This window comes from Oncorhynchus mykiss, chromosome 21 (assembly GCF_013265735.2).
Source record: "Oncorhynchus mykiss isolate Arlee chromosome 21, USDA_OmykA_1.1, whole genome shotgun sequence".
Taxonomy (NCBI): domain Eukaryota; kingdom Metazoa; phylum Chordata; class Actinopteri; order Salmoniformes; family Salmonidae; genus Oncorhynchus; species Oncorhynchus mykiss.
In genome coordinates, this window is record NC_048585.1 from 2,532,532 (window position 1) to 2,554,397 (window position 21,866).

At 44.7% G+C, this 21,866-nt stretch overlaps 1 protein-coding gene, 1 long non-coding RNA gene and 1 other non-coding gene across 3 annotated transcripts in view; all 3 read left to right on the forward strand.

The window, feature by feature from the left end:
- The first annotated feature begins 725 nt into the window (after positions 1–725).
- trnak-cuu lies at positions 726–798 on the forward strand. The gene has a single exon. It is a non-coding gene; the product is annotated as a tRNA-Lys (tRNA).
- Positions 799–1,203: 405 nt separating this feature from the next.
- Positions 1,204–7,521, forward strand: LOC110499736. Its single transcript, XR_002470000.2, has 4 exons — positions 1,204–1,355; positions 1,557–1,667; positions 6,606–6,683; positions 6,849–7,521. It is a non-coding gene; the product is annotated as an uncharacterized LOC110499736 (long non-coding RNA).
- A 955-nt stretch (positions 7,522–8,476) lies between these two features.
- Positions 8,477–21,866, forward strand: part of LOC110500958 (ras-related protein Rab-21) — a 34,175-nt gene continuing 20,785 nt past the window's right edge. Inside the window, exon 1 of the mRNA XM_036956610.1 lies at positions 8,477–8,871. Coding sequence (XP_036812505.1) covers positions 8,731–8,871 — 141 coding nt within the window. The 5' untranslated portion in view covers positions 8,477–8,730. The remainder of the gene's footprint in view (positions 8,872–21,866) is intronic.

The following is a 21,866-nucleotide window of genomic DNA, read 5'->3' on the forward strand; positions in this document are numbered from 1 at the left end:
GTAGGGGTGAGAGAAGCCTACACCCTACACTAGAGAAGGGATGGGGTAGGGGTGAGAGAAGCCTACACCCTACACTAGAGAAGGGATGGGGTAGGGGTGAGAGAAGCCTACACCCTACACTAGAGAAGGGATGGGGTAGGGGTGAGAGAAGCCTACACCCTACACTAGAGAAGGGATGGGGTAGGGGTGAGTGTCATGGCGCCAGCCCCCCAAACATAACACTGTCCTATAATATAACCGGATGAACTCCTTTATGAATGTGCTTTGTAATGGTTGTTTTGATCAAGTGTCTGGCAATCCTGTGGTAAGTGATTCATTGATGCTGTAAAGCAATTAGCATTGGAATAAATACTTGATTGATCTTTTGCCTTATTGCATCATATGAATGTTGAGAGGGCAACATTACCAGTGATGATGGACCCTTTCTATGACCATGACCATGAGTACATATTACACCAGCAGCTTATCTAGAATCAGTGTCTGTATTCACAAAACCTTTTAGAGTAACAGTGCTGATCTATGATCAGTTTTACGTTTAGATTTACAGTGAATAAGATGACATGGACAGGAAGGAACCTGTTTCGTGATCAGCACTCCTACTCAGAAGCTGTGTGAATGCAGTGGTGAACACGCTGTGTAATTACATCAGTCTTGGAGCGAGCTCTTGAGAGGGCAGGGTTCGCGCTTCATGGTTTGTAAAGGGGGAGTTTCCTGTTGTTACGCAAGCCCGGCTAGCTCAGTCGGTAGAGCATGAGACTCTTAATCTCAGGGTCGTGGGTTCGAGCCCCACGTTGGGCGCATATCTTTTGAAAGATCGCTTTAATTAAGCGTTCTCAATATATAATATACGAAGTTCTTAGTTTGAGCAAAAAAAATGATATTCTCTGTACACTTGAAGTCTGGTGCTGTGGGTTTAATATATAGAAAAAGTGCCTGTTCCTCCTGCACATAAAATGTAATGAATGTAAATTAATTTAAATAAATGCCCAAAACATTCTTGTGAACTCAATGCACCCGCAAGGTATGTTTGCGTTAAAGCAGAAAAGGGCTTTTATGTGTTTTACAATAATTAAAAGTATTCGACTTGGAGTTTATTTTCCCCCCCAAAATCACAACGTACACTGAGAAAATAAATTATGAGATATGTCAAAATGTTTTCTGAGAGGGTGGGTGGGGTTTGTTATGCTTGTTCCGTGGCAACTACCAATGAGAGGAGCGTATTTGAAACACCACTTTCGAAATGTCCTATTTGACACGAACTCAGCTGATCGTTACTAAACTAACTGGATCTCAAGCCTTGTCTACTTTTTCCTACTTGTTACACGATTGTGGCTAATAAGATTTTTAAAAAGAAGGTGGGTTCTTAACTGCTACAATGAAAATCTACTTGGTATAATCAATTACATAATTTCAACGATTAACAGTTCGTATTAGTAACAATGTTACATGCAGCAACGCTACAGCGTACGTTATTGTATGCAAGTTACAACAATGTTTACCTAATTAGTTATGGATACAATGTATAAAAACACTAAACTGTCGCTAATGTCATGAAGGCTTTCTGCAGAGAAAATGAGCTCTGGAAAAGCACTACAGTCAATGTCTCCTCACAACAATCAACCGCCGCCGACACCAAGCTTGGCGAAAAGAAAGAAGATTCAAGAGAAGTAAGTTATGAAAGTAGGAATGATTGTTAGATTAATGCATGTTAAACCTACAGTTGTTTTTATACAGTATTACAATAGTGGCTTGTCGTCTTCCTTCCCGCCTGAGAGCCCCTCAGTGGAGGTGTCATAATACCCATAAAACCTAGCGGTCAAGCAGGGAAATGGTTCCAATCGTTTTTCCCATAAGGGATTTGTCTTGGACATTACCTCTAGCTTGAAACCTTTGCAAACAGGCACATTTCAAGAAATGTAGCCAATTTTATAAATTACTACATTTAGTCAACATTAGATGGTTAATCCAGAGATTCTTACCTTTGCCTCGATTCGGCAGTCTCGTCCAGAACATGGCATTTGTAGTTCTTTATGATAGCCACATTAGCAGCTAACTAGCATTTAATTTGTTGGAAGCAAATGTATTGACGAAAGTCACCTTGTCCCGAGAGACTTGTTATCAAAACGTCAAGCCAGGGTAAAGCCTACATGAAACACAGCCCTTATTGTAAGTGTTTCTTAATTAATGGTGGAAAACCATTTGGAACCATTTCCCTGTTTGACCGCTAGGTAATTATGACTCTGACATGAGCATCTCCTCCATTATATACAGATTTGCCTCTCCTCAACTCAATTTAGAGAGGAAGAGAGGCCCCACTCAGTAGAAAATCAGCAGGTGGTGTTTTTTTCCCCACCCACAAGGAAGGAGTTTGTATGGAGTGTTGAATTTGTTCAACCCAAAAAATAAATCCAACAATCCAAAGAAAGGATAGGCGGGAGCTAGACAGTCCGCCGTGCCGCTTTGTGGACAACAACTCCCGTTTAGAGCGGTGAGACGTGCATCTTGCCAGTATATTCATTATCTTTGATTCAATTCACCCACTGAGGTATAATAAGCTCTCACCTTTGCAAATGGTTCTGGTTACCATGTGAGAGATGACCTATAACCCACGGGAGAGTGCCCCTAGTCAGGGTCATGGCTAGAAGGGATTCCGCTTTACTCAAATTAATATAAAAGTATATAAAGGAGGAATGTTGGTGTGCAAAATAGTTGTATGTTATATATTTAATTTTTTAAGGGGGTAGATCAGCTTTATTTAGTATTGCAGATTGTAGCTTCCATCAATGTAATTGTCTGCATCATTTCCAATCCCCCATATATTTTTGTATACATACATACACACACACACACACACACACTGGACACACACACACTGGACACACACACACTGGACACACACACACACACACACTGGACACACACACACACACTGGACACACACTCACACACACACTGGACACACACTCACACACACACTGGACACACACTCACACACACACACACACTCACACACACACACACACTGGACACACACTCACACACACACACACACTCACACACACACACACACTGGACACACACTCACACACACACACACACACACTGGACACACACACACACACACACTGGACACACACACACACACACACTGGACACACACTCACACACACACACACACACTGGACACACACTCACACACACACACTGGACACACACACACACACACTGGACACACACTCACACACACACACACACACACACTGGACACACACACACACCAGTCTAAAGTTTGGACACCTACTCATTCCAGGGTTCTTCTTTATTTTTCTATTTTCTACATTGTAGAAAAACTATGAAATAACACGCATGGTATCATGTAGTAACCAAGAAAAGAGTTAAACAAATCAAAATATATCTGAGATTCTTCAAAGTAGCCACCCTTTGCCTTACTCTTTCCAGTTTCCACACTTTCCTCTTCCATTTTTTTCGGTAATGCTGCAATTAGTTGGTTGTAATTGTGGGTAGAGCAGACATTTTCCACGCGTTAGCTGCATGTGTGACAACTCCACCCGTCCTATTTATTATATAATTTACAAAGATTATATATTTTTATTTTTATCAACAATTTTTTAAATTTTTTTTAATCAATTACTATATTTGAGTTTAACCACTCTTGTATTATTTGTTCTGTCTTTTCTGGTGGATTAAACTGAAATTGCAACTAATAATAACCATATTGTGGAGATGATTTAGTTTTCAAATACCTGGAAGTGAGGTTGTAATGGGGAAAAAGGCCATTCTTGAACATTGGGTGAGACATTCTTAGTAATTTGCTAGAGAACCCGTTTGGATTTGAGTATGACTGAGCGGTGTAAATGCTTTAATATTTAATCATTTCTGCCCTCCAACGAGATGGACACCGCCACAAAGTGAAGCTGGCACTAAGACCGCTCTCAACCAACTCTGAGGCCATAAGCAAAGAAGAAAAGGCTCAGCCAGAAGTGGCGCCCCTAGTGGTCGGGGACTTTAATGCAGGCTAACTTAAATCAGTTGTACCAAATTTTTACCAGCATGTCACATGTGCAACCAGGGGGGAAAAAAATCCTAGACCACCTTTACTCCAAACACAGAGATGCATACAAAGCTCTCCACCAACCTCAATTTGTCAAGTCTGACCATAATTATATCCTCCTAGCTTTAGCTTGTAAGCAGGAATCAGAAGTACCAGTGACTCGCTCAACACAGAAGTGGTCAGATGACGTGGATGCTACGCTACAGGACTGTTTTGCTAGCACAGACTGGAATATGTTCCGGGATTCATCCAATGGCATTAAGGATTACACCACCTCAGTCATCGGCTTCATCAATAAGTGCATCGATAACGACGTCCCCACAGTGACTGTACGTACATATCCCAACCAGAAGCCATGGATTACAGGCAACATCCGCATCGAGCTAATGGCTAGAGCTGCCGCTTTCCGGGAGCAGGACACTAATCCGGACGCTTATAAGAAATCCTGCTATGCCCTCAGACGAACCATCAAACAAGCAAAGCGTCAATACAGGATCCTACTACACCAGCTCTGATGCCCGTGGAATGTGGCGGGGCTTAAACTATTACGGACTACAAAGGGAACCCCAGACGCCAGCTGCCCAGTGACGCGAGCCTACCAGACGAGCTAAATGCCTTTTATGCTCACTTCGAGGCAAGAAACACTGAAGCATGCACAAGAGCATCAGCTGTTCTGGATGACTGTGTGATAACGCTCTTGGTAGCTGATGTGAGCAAAACCTTTAAACAGGTCAACAGTCACAAAGCCGTGGTGCCAGACGGATTACCAGGACTTGTACTCAAAGCATTCACTGACATTTTCCACCTTTCCCTGACTGAGTCTGTAATGCCTTCATGTTTCAAGCAAACCACAATAGTCCCTGTGCCCAAGGAAGCGAAGGTAACCTGCCTAAATGATTACCGGCGCGTGGCACTCACGTCAGTAGCCATGAAGTGCTTTGAAAGGCTGGTCATGGCTTACATCAACAGCATCCTCCCAGACACCCTTAGACCCACTCCAATTCGCATACCGCCCCAACAGATCCACAGATGATGTAATCTCAATCGCACTCCACACCGCCCTTTCTCACCTGGACAAAAGGAACACCTATGCGAGAATGCTGTTCATCGACTACAGCTCAGCGTTCAACACATTAGTGCCCACAAATCTCATCACTAAGCAAATGACTCTGGGACTAAACCCCTCCCTCTGCAACTGGATCCTGGACTTCCTGACAGGCTGCCCCCAGGTGGTAAGAGTAGGCAACAACATATCTGCCACGCTGATCCTTAACACTGGAGCCCCTCAGGGGTGTGTACTTAGTCCCCTCCTGTATTCCCTGTTCACCCTCGACTGCTTGGCCTAACACGACTCCAACACCATCAAAAGTTTGCAAGGAATAAGAGATCAAGGAATAACAAATATATTTAACTAAACTAAATAGAAGTAACAATGGTGTGTGTGGTTGTGTACATAGATGTGTTTTAAAAGGTGCCAAAACAAAACAGCCAAACCCAATAGTTTCTCTATGTAGAGAGTCTCCTCAATGAATGGGGGAAAGGTGTGTTTATCTCCGGGATGCACTAGAGCCCAGGTGTGTCCCTTTTCGCTGACAACCCTCCCGACTCCGCTCACCGACATCCTATGACGGAAAACCTGAGCAGAGAGAATTCGGCAGATCGAGTGATCTGGATTTCTAAACCATTAATATTAATGTTGGATCTGATTTTTAACAACTAACATTTTAAATGGCAATAATAAATAGAAATGCCGATAGTGGACAACCTTGTTTTACTCCTCTTGACAGTGTTTAAAACTTTCTGAGAAGTAGCCATTATTTATTATTTTACACCTAGGGTTACTATACATAACTTTAACCCATTTTATAAACGATTCTGAAAAATGGAAATATTCCAGGCACTTTGTTTGATAAACTCCAGTCGTACTTTATTAAAGGCCTTTTCAAAGTCGGCTATGAAAACCAGGCCTGGTTTCCCAGATTATTCATAATGTTCTATTGTTTCCAGTACTTGTCTTGTCCATGTAAAAAAAATAATAATAATAATCCTGTCAGATATTATTCATCCTAATCAGGCAACACCTTTTTTAATTAATTCTATGCGCTAAAGCATTTTGCTTGAATTTTTGCATCACAACACTGAAGTGTAAGAGGCCTCCAATTATTTTTTTTAATAGACTGGATCCTTTAGATTTACCACATGGCTCCTGTTTCAGTAATAATGAAATCAGACCTTGTTGAGTATCTGATAATCTACCGTGTGTGTGTGTGTGTATATATATGAGTGGTTAAAACGTGCTAATAATGGTCCTCTGGATATCAAAAGGTTTGGTATACCTCCACTGGTATGCCATCCAACCCTGGAGTTTTCCCGGATTTAAAGGCTTTAATTGCATCAAGAAGTACCTCCTCTGTAATTTGGCATTCACTTGTTGGCTGATTGCTTGATATATTCTCTTGCTCCACTTTCACGATCTCTCCTATCTATCTATCTATCTATCTCTCTCTCTCTACTGCCTTCTGTGGCGACGTAGGTCTGCAATAAGGAGTCCAACAGACAGTGTGATGTCCCCATGTACAAGACAGCTCATGAAGAAAGCTATCAAGGACATGTAAGTATAATTAAAATGTCTCTTGTCAGACAAATGTTATTTGTTTTGTTTTTTGTCATTTGACGTATGTGGATTTGACTAAATGAAGTTGACCCCCGTTCTGTATCTGGAGTAGGCTGTGTCGTCTAAATGCCATTTTTAAAATGTGTTTATTCATGATTCCAGACCGTCATCTCCCAGACCCCGACGGGAAGCGAAAGAGAACACTGCAAATAAATGAATGACCTTTTTATGTACAGTGTGATGTCTTTACGGTATTCCTCTCTCTGCTAAGATGGTCAGAGCAATCAATCATTGACACTTTCCTGACATTATATACCGTCTTTTTAAGATGTTCTTACTAACCAAGCTGCTCACACTTTATTGATCCATTATGCAATATGGGGGTGAGGGGGTTATATTCTTCATCAATATGGTGTATATGGTGGAGGGGGTTATATTCTTCATCAATATGGTGTATATGGTGGAGGGGGTTACATTCTTCATCAATATGGTGTTTATGTGGGGGGGGGGGGGGGGTGTATATTCTTAATCTAAATCGCACTGTTCGGGTTTATTGTTATTCTTGTGAATGTATAATGCTATTTGCACTTTAGAGGACATATGCTGTTCATTGTACACTGCTTTAAGTGGGGGGGTGGGGTTATCTCAAACAAGTGTTCTGTATGTGTGCCCTTTGCACAGGTAGATTTCCATGGTTTAAGAAAATAAAACAAAAAGTAGACTACTTTATATTCTGTTTGTACATTGGCTTTATGTTGCTCAGTTTTAAATATGTAACTAGCAAAAAAAGGACTTAGCTCACTGCTTTCAATAAACATATTTGATATGGAAGAGATCACCTGTGTCACTGAGTCATCAGGCATGTATGAAAATTCCTGTCTTACGTTTTGTTTGTTTCTATTGAAAGTGATATTCAAGAGGTTTGTTGTGACCGTAACTAGTGTCGGATAAGGCTGTAGTGAAGCTCTTTGTTTGATATGTCCTAGAGATCATTTCAATACCAATTTGACCAGAAGTCCCCACCAGCGCGTTGCGCCTCACGCGCCACCCTGAAGAAGGCCGGTGAGCCGCTCGTCGTTCGTGCGCTTACATTTTTTTTTGCTATGCGATAGCTGCTAAAAGAAAGGCTTTAACTTTTCCACAACAGTGCCTTGGATTTTTGGAAGTATGATCGTTATCTAGTTTAGGGTAGACATTCAGAAAATTACCCCTTAAGTCTCTAGTAGAAACAGAAATAGGTCAAGTTTGAACAAAACAAGCGTACTTCTTTCTGAAACGAAGATTCAAGGAAATCACTTAGTCTTTGCTCACTGTGTGTATGTTCAGCATGGGGGATTTCCACATCGTGTTCTGGGAGCCTTCCAAGAATTATGATCTTTTGATGTGAAAATAAGCAGATTTGTCAGAAATGCATAAATAAAATAGCACTGCCGTATGGCTCAGAGGAGAAATAGATTCCTCATGATTTTTGTGTGACAAATTATTCTCACTCGGGAGGGTCTTGCAGTGATAATGATCCTGGGTAAACCAACCAACCACAATAATGATAACCTATCATAATACGGTCAAAACAATATTCTGTTTTTATGAGTTATACTGACTTCTGGGCTTCTTACTTTTCGTCTTTCAAAAAGTCTTATTTTGTTTTTTTTTATAAAATGTCCTAGTTTTTGTATTCTTTACTCTAACATATATTATGATTGATGATCCATTGGGAAAATAGACTGAGCTTCTCTGTTCAGCTCCAGCACTTTCGATTGTTGCGGTCCAGTTGATCATATGATCCCAGAGCATGACGCAGAAAGCGACGCCATTAGGAGGGGGGGTTGAGAGGGGAGAGCAGAGCGAACCAGCCAGCTGAGTGAGGGTGGGGGAAATCAGTTTGGTCTACAAAGAGCTGGGCGAGTGAAAATTGGTTCCTATTCTGATTCGCCAGGAGGATTCGTGTCCTCGACTTATTGATTTCGATTTGACACATCTCATGTGATTAGAGGGACATACATTCGACTGGGCTACTTATATTCCTAATCGTATTTATTTCACCATGGCGGCTGGCGGCGGAGCGGGTAACAAAACCTACTCTTTCAAGGTGGTTTTGTTGGGAGAGGGTTGTGTCGGCAAGACCTCGCTCGTGTTGCGTTATTGTGAAAATAAATTCAACGACAAACACATCACCACACTTCAGGTACGTTGATTACGTGGCTAGCTGGATGTGTGATTCACTCTTGTCCGGACGACAAAGGGTTAAATGTGCTGTATGTTGAAAACAGTAAAAGGTGAGCTAGCTAACGTTAGCCTAGCTGCTAGTGATAGCCTGTCACTAACTCACAGCAACAGCCATTCATCTGTGTCGCAGCTAGCTAGCTAGCTAGTTTAGGGCAGTCCACCCACAACAAGTCACTGCAACCTGTTCAACATGGTTATTTAGGGTGTTTACCAAGATGGCTAGCTAGCTAGCAATTCTGATAACGATTAGCTAGCCAACTAAATTAACAAACGCCTGCTAGCTACTGTAGCTAGCTAGTTTTCCTAGTAGCCAACTGTCACAGGTGTAAAAATAAGCGAGCTAAAAGCTTTATCTCAACTATACATTGGTGCTATCCAACATGAAACAAGTGTTCTTCAACGTGAATGTGGTAGAGGTGAATTTGCCCCAATGAACAGGAAGTAGCCCACTCAGAGTAACCAAATCAACAACAACCAGCCAGGTTTAACTTCCTGTCCAGTGGTCAGAAAGCTTCACTAGTTGCGTGGCCCTGCAGGACAGTTGACTGAACTGAACTAGGATTGAACTACTATGACATAGCATTTATGCAGAGTAGAGAAAGGTCACGTTTACTCCACACCTAAAATCGCATTGAGATGGACAACACAGACTAGATCTGTCAGTAAGCTCAGGGCTTCTCATAGCAGTAGGTTGCACAATATGTGGTTTTGCAATGCCGGACGTGATAAGGTTTCTAGGTGTTTGTAGTAGGCCTTTACAGTGCTGTTGCTAAACTTATCATCTTCTATGAATCAATACGATTGTGCTGCCACATAATCACACATTACTAGGGTATCAAATTCAAGCCTATACGATCACAGTTGCTGTCAAGCAGTCTAACTAGTGTACTAAGCAATTTGTTTGTACTTTGCATTACTGCAAACAGTTAAACCTGTTGCTGACTCTCTGGAAACTGTAGTAACTGTAGCGAAGTTGGCTTTACCGATAGGTTAGTTATGAACTTAGAATGGCCTGTGTTTATTGCTCTCCTGAAAGAGACATCACAAGAGGGTGTTTATTACTCAAGGCAATGATGAGAGGAGCTGAATGGGATGGTGGTTAAATGCTGCACTGCCAGTGGGCCTCGAGTCTTGGAGACTAGAGAAGTGGTCTTCTCGGGTCCTGAAAATGATCTCTCAAACTGAATTGGATCTGTGAAATTCCCACCCGAGAAAGACAGGACCCAGTCATTTTTTTTCTTCTTCAAAATCAATATTGGATCTGAGATGGGCCAGGGTCTGTATCAGATCCAAAAGATTAAAAATGCTGTTTTATTTACACAAAAGCAAGCGAAATATACTGAAAAATATAAAACGCAACAACTTCAAAGATTTGAACGAGTTAAAGGTAATATAAGTAATTGATTAGGTCGTTATCTATGGATTTCACATGACTGGGAACGAAATAATGCAACATATTTGGTGGACGTTCCTGCATGCCAGTAGCACATAACCTCAACTTGAGACATCTGTGGCATTGTTGTGTGACATAACTACATATATTTTAGTGGCCTTTTATTGTCCACAGCACAAGGTGAACTTGTGTAATGGTCGTGTTTAATCAGCTTCTTGATATGCCACACCTGTTCGGTGGATGGGTTATTTTGGCAAAGAAATGCTCACTATCAGGGATGGAAACACATTTTGAGGATCGTTTTGTGTGTGTGGACATTTTCAGGGACATTTTATTTCAACACTTTACATATTTGAGTTGTGTAGTTTTGACTTGTCTGGCAGTGAATGTTAATGTTGCACATGTGTTTTAAAGATGTATTTAAAATAATTGATTTGTTGTTTTAGTATTTTCATAAGTGGCATCCAGAATTTAAAATGTTGAGAAGGGATAGGGTGTGTGGCTGAGATGCATTGGCGTGTCTCTCTACAGAATGCGCTCTGTCTCCTGCTAATTTGTGCACATTCATTATTTAATTGTTTGCGTTTTACGCTTTTTAATGTTTATTTGCTTTAATATATTTTGCTTGAGCACACATGAAGTACCTGGCCTGTGTGTAGATGTAGACCTGTAGGTCTACAAGTTTCCATTTGGTCATGTCTGATAGTATTTCTCAGTAACTCACCATCACTTGAGCTGCGCAGCTTCTGAGTATTTTTTTGCATCACATTACGTCAATGCATCCATTGCAAATAGTTCCTTACTGTATTCAAAACATCTTTTCAACACTCCTTGATAGGCATAACCATCGTACCTCGGTGTGAATTAGCATCATATTTCTGAAACCCATATCTCCACTAGAAACTGGTCATAAGATAGGCTACCTTAACACTTATACCTTGCACAAATACACCTGTCTGTCCTGAGTGCATCATTGGCATGGGAGACGGTGAGGGCCCAAGCGGCCCAGTTGAAACAAGTTCCCTGTAGGGAGAGCTGCTCAAGCCAGACCGAGACAGGCGGAGGATAGAGATTCATATATTGAAAGAACCTGAACCAACTGCCATGCGCAGCAAAAGTGATTTTAATCTGGATATTTTCTTCAAATATAATTTCAGATTTAGTCGGCATTTTACATATTTTCACACAGATCCGAGTTCCTTCTCGGGGTAGTAGGTTTCTGGTATATTTGTGAAGCCCTCTAGACTAGAGTTTGCTCTCTACTGCACTGCCAGTGAGCCTTGAGTCTTAGAGCTCAGACACTCGGGTAGGATTGTCAAATGTTTCCTGGAGACAGTACTTGGCAGCTCTGACTGTCGACACTCAATCTCTTTTGTGTTCACACAGCAAAGACCTTGGAAGTCGTCAGCCACTCAGCCTTGTTAATATACTCCAAACCGGAAGGTGGCAGTAGTGTTGTTTGGCATTGCATATCCGTGCGTATTGCTTGTGGTCTAGATTCCAAGTTGTCTGCGCTGATGTTGCCATTTTTTTGTAGAAAGCCCTTGTTTATACTAGCCAGATGGCCACAGCTAGATAACTACCTAGCAAGATGACAATTAAACATTTTAATTCACTCTCCATAGAATACTCCATAGCATATTCGCTAGCTGGCACAACATTGCTAGCATGCTATGGACACTGCACTAACTCGGCAGCTGTTTCATGGAAACTAGCTAGTCCATTGTGATTTAATTATGTCAACTAGCTACAGTGGTTAGCTGGCTTGGAGGAAGTATTTAGTGTTGTGTGCACTTAGGCAGTGTGATGGTAGCTAGTTATGTAGCATATTTTATTTATTTATTTCACCTTTATTTAACCAGGTAGGCAAGTTTGAGAACACGTTCTCATTTACAATTGCGACCTGGCCAAGATAAAGCAAAGCAGTTCGACACATACAACAACACAGAGTTACACATGGAGTAAAAACAAACATACAGCCAATAATACAGTAGAAAAATAAGTCTGTATACAATGTGAGATAAGGGAGGTGAGGGCAAAGAAAGGCCATGGTAGTGAAGTAAATACAATATAGCAAGTAAAACACTGGAATGGTAGATTTGCAGTGGAATAATGTGCAAAGTAGAGAGAGAAATAATGGGGTGCAAAATAAATAAATATAGTAGGGGGAGAGGTAGTTGTTTGGGCTGAATTATAGATGGGCTATGTACAGGTGCAGTAATCTGTGAGCTGCTCTGACAGCTGGTGCTAGAAGTGTGATTGGTGTGATATGAAGTGTGATTGGCTCATCTGTGGATGTACGGAGAAAATGGTCTCTTTTTAAGTTAACTTTTACATTTTACATGCTCTCTGATTGGCTCAAAGTCAACTTGTTGGCCACTGACGAGCATTGCGATCGGTTGGTCGGCACGCCGCAGCTACCGTTTTTGTTCTAGCAGGAGAAGGAACAGCCTCCCACTGTAATGAGTACCTATCAGCAGTTCCCGTGTATCTAACAGTTGTTTCAAGGCCTATTGCAATTAGGCCTAGTTGTCAGGTGACCATTTTCTCCTGTCAGTAGTACTGGTATTGTTTTGTTTACAGTAGTAGGCCTACTTTAGTAGTAGTGCCAGCTCATACACTGGATAGTAGTTGGTGAATACTTACTAGGGCCTACATTGACAGCAGTAGGGTAGGCTACAGTCGGTCTCCTCATGACGATGGTGCTCTTCATCTCACGCCCACTAAGCAAGGTAATTGTGGTTAAAAGGGCAGCTGTGATGCCAACAGGCTGGTGTCACACCCGTATTACTAATACCAATATAATCTCTCCGGGAGCTTGCCCTCGCTTGTGGACTCTCTCACAGGTGACTCGTAGGTCTCTCTCGTCAGTGCAGTGCAAAGGGAATATTAGGATTTCTTTGCTGTCAATCCTTTGGGGTCAAAGTAAAAATGTGTTAAACCTGTCTTGAATGGCCAACTTGAAACTGCTATTTCCCAGCAAACATTGTTTTGAATATTTGGAACCCCCCCCCCTCCCTTTGAAACTACACGCTCAGGCAGAAACCAGTTGTGAAACTGCTTGTGTGTGAACTAACTACAATTTCCACCGTGGTCCGACTTTATTTCCTGTTCAACTTGTGGTCATTGCACCGTTTCCTGAGATACAATAGGCAGCAAGAGACTGTTATTCATTTATTAGACATTTTGCAGGATAAAATCTTTTCCGATGCATATTCTCATTTTCAAGAGTCCACATTCTCATTTACAGGGGCGTAGTTACAGGGCAGAGGAGGGGGGGGGGTGAATGAGCCAATTGGAAGTTGGGGATGATTAGGGGCCCATGATGGTATGAAGGCCAGATTTTTAGCTAGGACACCGGGGGTCAACACCCCTAATCTTACGATAAGTGCCATGGGATCTTTAGTGATCAGATAGTCAGGACACCAGTTTAACGTCCCATCTGAAAGACTACACCCTTCACAGGGCAATGTCCCCAATCACTGCCCCCTGAACAAGGCAGTTAACCCACTGTTCCTAGGCCGTCATTGAAAATAAGAATTTGTTCTTAATTAACTGACTTGCCTAGTTAAATAAAGATAAAAATACGTTTGTTAGGTAATGGCTTGTTTGTGTTTGTGTGATCAGTGTAAAACAAAGTTCAATGGATAGATAGTGATGGCCTCTATAATGACCGGTGTTGTGAATAACCTTATGTAATCAGATTACTTTTATCACTAATGGAGTAAGGTAACGTGTTACTTTTTCAGTTAGAGGTAGTTTTTATTACAGTTACTTTGTCAAACAACGCGTGCATTACTTTCAGAATCACGTCTCTACCGGGCGCATGTTACCATGATCCGATCTCCTCTTGTTTCCTCATTTCGTTCTCAAGCAGGTGGAGAAAGGCTGTTTTGAAGAAATGTCATGACAGCTGCTGTCCATCGAAATGCGCACTTTTGATCTTTGCCGTTGATCGCTTGTGATGGCAAAGCCCATAGTGGGCTTTCCTGTCTGGTGGCAAGTGTGCCCTCTATACGTCTCTATGGGTCCGTGTTGGCAAGTGTGCCCTCTATACGTCTCTATGGGTCCGTGTTGGCAACTGTGCCCTCTATACGTCTCTATGGGTCCGTGTTGGCAACTGTGCCCTCTATACGTCTCTATGGGTCCGTGTTGGCAAGTGTGCCCTCTATACGTCTCTATGGGTCCGTGTTGGCAAGTGTGCCCTCTATACGTCTCTATGGGTCCGTGTTGGCAAGTGTGGCCTCTATACGTCTCTATGGGTCCGTGTTGGCAAGTGTGCCCTCTATACGTCTCTATGGGTCCGTGTTGGCAAGTGTGCCCTCTATACGTCTCTATGGGTCCGTGTACATGCGGTCCATAATCATAACTGACAGCTGGACGGAGAGATTTTAAAGATATGGAAATCTGTAGAGATGTTGTGCCTTCAGAAAGTATTCAGACCCCTTGACGGAAACATCACATTTACATTTACATATTCCACCCTGTACTCAGTACTTTGTTGAAGCACCGAAGGCTCTGTACGTGGCTAATTCAGCAGCCCATATGATGGGGCAGAACTTGTAAAGGTTGATGGGTCTGAGTACTGTCCGAAGGCTCTGTACGTGGCTAATTCAGCAGCCCATATGATGGGGCAGAACTTGTAGACTAGAACAGAAAGCAGCAGCAGCACAGATCAAAGGAGGATCTAGTGATCAAACCTGGGTTAGTAAGTCGCCTGTCTTTGGTCGAGCGAGAGCGGTTCTCCTTGCTCCCTCCCACAATCAAAGGTGAGGTTTCTTTTCTTCGCCAAAGCAACAGGAATATAACACATTACTTTCCACACAAAGTCATATTTTAGAGTAATGCATTACATTTAGTTAAATGTAACAAGTTAATATAACCTTTTTCAAGTAACTTATCCCAACACTGATTATGACTGTCATAAACTGTTGTTTACAATCTATTTACCTAGTTTAGTAGGCCACTTCAGTGTCCAAATACTATGGTAGTCTGAACAGGCCCAGTAAACACACAGGTCTAGTGTTTCATCTTTTATTAATGATCATCTGTCCCCATGCTGACGTACCCTAGGCTAGACCAAATGTCAACATCCCTTGATGCCGTGGAAACATCAGCCCGAAATGACAACACAAGAAGATTTGCCTGTACAGCCCCTAGCAGATGTTACGCCATGTTTGCTCTTCCCTCTGAAATGAGCCATGAAATGAGCCACTCAGAGACCACTACAGGCTATTACAGACTAGACGATGAGTGAACTTTGGCACAAGCCCATAATTCTACTGTCATGTAAGCTAGTTGTAGTGTAGTAGTCATGCCAACCTTGAGCTGTGCTGAACCCTGTCTTCAGGCCACCCTAGGCCTCTCAGACCCTTTTCACGCACTGAGCCAAGCTGTTCTTGTCTTCAGGCCACCCTAGGCCTCTCAGACCCTTTTCACACACTGAGCCATGCTGTTCTGAACCCTGTCTTCAGGCCACCCTAGGCCTCTCAGACCCTTTTCACGCACTGAGCCAAGCTGTTCTTGTCTTCAGGCCACCCTAGGCCTCACAGACCCTTTTCACACTACTGAGCCAAGCTGTTCTTGTCTTCAGGCCACCCTAGGCCTCACAGACCCTTTTCACACTACTGAGCCAAGCTGTTCTTGTCTTCAGGCCACCCTAGGCATCTCAGAACCTTTTCACACTACTGAGCCAAGCTGTTCTTGTCTTCAGGCCACCCTAGGCCTCTCAGAACCTTTTCACACTACTGAGCCAAGCTGTTCTTGTCTTCAGGCCACCCTAGGCCTCTCAGAACCTTTCCACACTACTGAGCCAAGCTGTTCTTGTCTTCAGGCCACCCTAGGCCTCTCAGAACCGTTTCACACTACTGAGCCAAGCTGTTCTTGTCTTCAGGCCACCCTAGACCTCTCAGAACCTTTTCACACTACTGAGCCGAGCTGTTCTAAACCCTGTCTTCAGGCCACCCTAGGCCTCTCAGACCCTTTCCACACTACTGAGCCGAGCTGTTCTGTTCTGGCCTGGTTACGCATCCACCATAGTCACTGGAACTGTTCTGGAAAGGACGATGTGAAAATAAATGATCTGAGCCAGCACAGTCGGGTTAGGGTCGGCTTTATGGTGTGTGTCAGTTTATTACAGGCATCTCAAACCACTACTTGCAGTATAGGCTACAATTTCATGTTCATTCCATTTATTTAGTATTTTGCTCTTTGGCTACTGTCTTGTCATTCTTGCCTCTATTTCATGACGTGTAGCCTAACAGGTATGCAACGATGTGCCAAATCGTAATTTGTAGGGTAAGCATTAGAATAAGCCGCTTCAGTATTTGCAGCCACAGGTGACAATATTTCTCTAGGAGCTGATCCATTGTCAGTATTGTGGAATAATTAGAATGCTCAGGCAAAATTTGAATGGAGAAAGCTGATCCGAGAGCAGCAGTATCTTTTTTGTCTTTCCATCCTATCAGTATTGACAAACGCCTCAACGACGTGACCGTTCCCTCTGCGTGCTGTTTAGGGAAACACGTTACAACTTCGGCCGTTGTAGGAAAGATGATCCATAAAACACTCAGAAGCCTAAATTCCATCGCTGTCTGGAAACTGGGCCCAGGTTGTTAGCTTAGCCTACACGCGCTCAGGTTGTTAGCTTAGCCTAGACGTGCTCAGGTTGTTAGCTTAGCCTACACTCGCTCAGGTTGTTAGCTTAGTCTAGATGCGCTCAGGTTGTTAGTTTAGTCTAGACGCGCTCAGGTTGTTAGTTTAGTCTAGACGCGCTCAGGTTGTTAGCTTAGTCTAGATGCGCTCAGGTTGTTAGCTTAGCCTAGGTGCGCTCAGGTTGTTAGCCTGGCCTAGATGCGCTCCGCTTGTTAGCCTGGCCTAGATGCGCTCCGCTTGTTAGCCTGGCCTAGACGCGCTCCGCTTGTTAGCCTGGCCTAGACGCGCTCCGCTTGTTAGCCTGGCCTAGACGCGCTCCGCTTGTTAGCCTGGCCTAGACGCGCTCCGCTTGTTAGCCTGGCCTAGACGCGCTCCGCTTGTTAGCCTGGCCTAGACGCGCTCCGCTTGTTAGCCTGGCCTAGTCGCGCTCCGCTTGTTAGCCTGGCCTAGACGCGCTCCGCTTGTTAGCCTGGCCTAGTCGCGCTCCGCTTGTTAGCCTGGCCTAGACGCGCTCCGCTTGTTAGCCTGGCCTAGACGCGCTCCGCTTGTTAGCCTGGCCTAGACGCGCTCCCGTTGTCCAGAGGTCAGCAAGGGTCAGGTTTAGAGAAAGTGTCCTGAACTGACTTGGCCTACCACCACAGCCGTTTAACCTCCACAGTAATGGCTGCTGTGAAGTGTAGATAAAATATAGCCTTTTCTTTTCTTCTTGCATGTAAACAGTGAGGCCTCGATATCACACGTGTTTACGTATGGTTAACCTAATCAACCGTCCATTTTTAGAAGGCACCAAAGGTTTCGTCTCCTAACTCTGAATTGTAATCAGTAGCTCTTCACAGGCTTTGTGCTGTCAGCGTTCTGAACTCTTTAACAAACCCTCCCACACAGGCTCCTGGTTTCTACATGTCAGAAAAGGAAAGGAAAGTGGCTGTGTTCTAGCACAGCTACCTCAGAGCCAAGTTGCTTTTGTTTCTAGTGAAAACGTTGCCTTGGCTGTAACCTGACCCTCCCACAAGTAGAGAGGGAGGAAGGAAGGAGTACGAACTAGGGTCGTATTCATTAGGACACACAGATGAAAACAAATGTGAGTGTTTTCTTATTGGACTCCAGGTAGTAGTCCGTCCCCTCGTTTCCGTTCTGTTTCTTCCGTTTGTTGCCTAATGAACACAACCCAGGCCTATTGTTTTGGGTAACTGGGTCTTTTAGGTTCACACACTCCTCAGCTGAACAGTAAAGGAGGAACTGGGGGGGGGGGGAGAATAACTTGCAGTTCTTTAGCTGGAGAGGATTCAGGTTTAGTTAATCATGACTAACTCTCAACTCTCAGGTCCGTGGGGCGACGCACAATTGGCCTAGCGTCGCCCGGGTTAGGGAGGGTTTGGCCGGTAAGGATATCCTTGTCTCATCGCGCACCAGCGACTCCTGTGGCGGGCCGGGCGCAGTGCGCGCTAACCAAGGTTGCCAGGTGTACAGTGTTTCCTCCGACACATTGGTTCGGCTGGGTTGGATGGCCCTGTGTTAAGAAGCAGTGCGGCTTGGTTGGGTTGTGTATCGGAGGACGCATGACTTTCAACCTTCGTCTCTCCCGAGCCCGTACGGGAGTTGTAGCGATGAGACAAGATAGTAGCTACTAAACAATTGGATACCACGAAATTGGGGAGAAAACGGGGTAAAAAAAAAAAAATGGTCAGTTAATGATTCTATAATGATCTCATGGGTGTTAATTTTGAGGAAATATTCTTATTATGTCACTAATATATATAATACACATTTTTATTATTATTATTTTTTCCCCCATTTGCAATACAGCTGAATTGAGCTGAATTGAGAAATATTGTTCCTTTCAAGAGATTCAACCATTCACATGCAAATGAGGCCAGGACAGCCGTGCCCTGGGCTGTCCTGGGGGGGAGGTAGCCGTGCCCTGGGCTGTCCTGGAGGGGGGGAGGTAGCCGTGCCCTGGGCTGTCCTGGAGGGGGGGAGGCAGCCGTGCCCTGGGCTGTCCTGGGGGGGGAGGCAGCCGTGCCCTGGGGGGGGAGGCAGCCGTGCCCTGGGGGGGGAGGCAGCCGTGCCCTGGGGGGGGAGGCAGCCGTGCCCTGGGGGGGGAGGCAGCCGTGCCCTGGGGGGGGGGGGCAGCCGTGTCCTGGGGGGGGGGCAGCCGTGCCCTGGGCTGTCCTGGGGGGGAGGCAGCCGTGCCCTGGGCTGTCCTGGGGGGGAGGCAGCCGTGCCCTGGGCTGTCCTGGGGGGGAGGCAGCCGTGCCCTGGGCTGTCCTGGGGGGGAGGCAGCCGTGCCCTGGGCTGTCCTGGGGGGGAGGCAGCCGTGCCCTGGGCTGTCCTGGGGGGGAGGCAGCCGTGCCCTGGGCTGTCCTGGGCGGGAGGCAGCCGTGCCCTGGGCTGTCCTGGGCGGGAGGCAGCCGTGCCCTGGGCTGTCCTGGGGAGGAGGCAGCCGTGCCCTGGGCTGTCCTGGGGGGGAGGCAGCCGTGCCCTGGGCTGTCCTGGGGGGGAGGCCACAACCACGTGACGCATGGCAGATCAGGCATGGTCAGTGGAAAGGCCTTCGCAGCCAGCCAGAGATTTGTAATGATGTAAGTCTAGGTGAAAGGATCATCATCTAGCCCAGCTCACGTGAGAGGGGTCTGCTTCTGTGCTGCTAATAGCCTAATCTGCATGTTTCACATCCCCCCCATGTTAAGCGTTATGGATCAGGATTGGAGGTGGATGCTGTAGGCCTATTTTAGTATATTTTTCCATGCAGGTTGGAGTTAACCTTGTTCCTGGATCTGTTTTGTGCTCTCTTGCCAACTCTTATGGTTGACATGAACACAGGGTTGGCCTGGCAAGACAGCACAAACAGATCCAGGATCAGGCTGACCAGGACCAGTAAATCTGAATAGTGGGTTATTTTAGCTGGCAATTAGAGGTTCTGGGCCCTGCTATCTGGTCCCAGCCCCTGGTCCTCTGCTGTACTGTACTATCTGGGCCCAGCCCCTGGTCCTCTGCTGTACTGTACTATCTGGGCCCAGCCCCTGATCCTCTGCTGTACTGTACTATCTGGGCCCAGCCCCTGATCCTCTGCTGTACTGTACTATCTGGGCCCAGTCCCTGGTCCTCTGCTGTACTATCTGGGCCCAGCTCCAAGCAGAGGGACCTAGCCTAATTATAGTGTCATGTTTATTGGACAACCTGTTGATATGACAACTTAACAGAACCATACCGAGACAAAGTGTTGATGACCATTTACATGGAAAGAAATAGCCTAAATAATGTCAGATTGACAGGCCCTCATGATGTAATGGGAGGTATTAATGTCAGGTTGACAGGCCCTCATGATGTAATGGGAGGTATTAATGTCAGGTTGACAGGCCCTCATGATGTAATGGGAGGTATTAATGTCAGGTTGACAGGCCTTCATGATGTAATGTCAGGTTGACAGGCCCTCATGATGTAATGTCAGGTTGACAGGCCCTCATGATGTAATGTCAGGTTGACAGGCCCTCGTGATGTAATGTCAGGTTGACAGGCTCTCATGATGTAATGGGAGGTATTAATGTCAGGTTGACAGGCCCTCATGATGTAATGTCAGGTTGACAGGCTCTCATGATGTAATGGGAGGTATTAATGTCAGGTTGACAGGCCCTCATGATGTAATGGCAGGTTGACAGGCTCTCATGATGTAATGGGAGGTTGACAGGCCCTCATGATGTAATGTCAGGTTAACAGGCCCTCATGATGTAATGTCAGGTTGACAGGCCCTCATGATGTAATGGGAGGTATTAATGTCAGGTTAACAGGCCCTCATGATGTAATGGCAGGTTGACAGGCTCTCATGATGTAATGGCAGGTTGACAGGCTCTCATGATGTAATGGCAGGTTGACAGGCCCTCATGATGTAATGTCAGGTTGACAGGCCCTCATGATGTAATGTCAGGTTGACAGGCTCTCATGATGTAATGTCAGGTTGACAGGCTCTCATGATGTAATGTCAGGTTGACAGGCTCTCATGATGTAATGTCAGGTTGACAGGCTCTCATGATGTAATGTCAGGTTGACAGGCTCTCATGATGTAATGGGAGGTATTAATGTCAGGTTGACTGGCCCTCATGATGTAATGGCAGGTATTAATGTCAGGTTGACAGGCTCTCATGATGTAATGGCAGGTATTAATGTCAGGTTGACAGGCCCTCATGATGTAATGGCAGGTTGACAGGCCCTCATGATGTAATGGCAGGTTGACAGGCCCTCATGATGTAATGGCAGGTATTAATGTCAGGTTGACAGGCTCTCATGATGTAATGGCAGGTATTCATGTCAGGTTAACAGGCCCTCATGATGTAATGGGAGGTATTAATGTCAGGTTGACAGGCCCTCATGATGTAATGTCAGGTTGACAGGCCCTCATGATGTAATGGCAGGTTGACAGGCCCTCATGATGTAATGGCAGGTATTATTGTCAGGTTGACAGGCCCTCATGATGTAATGGCAGGTTGACAGGCCCTCATGATGTAATGGCAGGTTGACAGGCCCTCATGATGTAATGGCAGGTATTAATGTCAGGTTAACAGGCCCTCATGATGTAATGGGAGGTATTCATGTCAGGTTAACAGGCTCTCATGATGTAATGGGAGGTATTAATGTCAGGTTGACAGGCCCTCATGGTGTAATGGGAGGTATTAATGTCAGGTTAACAGGCCCTCGTGATGTAATGGGAGGTATTAATGTCAGGTTAACAGGCCCTCATGATGTAATGGGAGGTTGACAGGCCCTCATGATGTAATGGGAGGTATTAATGTCAGGTTAACAGGCCCTCATGATGTAATGGGAGGTATTAATGTCAGGTTAACAGGCCCTCATGATGTAATGGCAGGTATTAATGTCAGGTTAACAGGCCCTCATGATGTAATGGCAGGTAT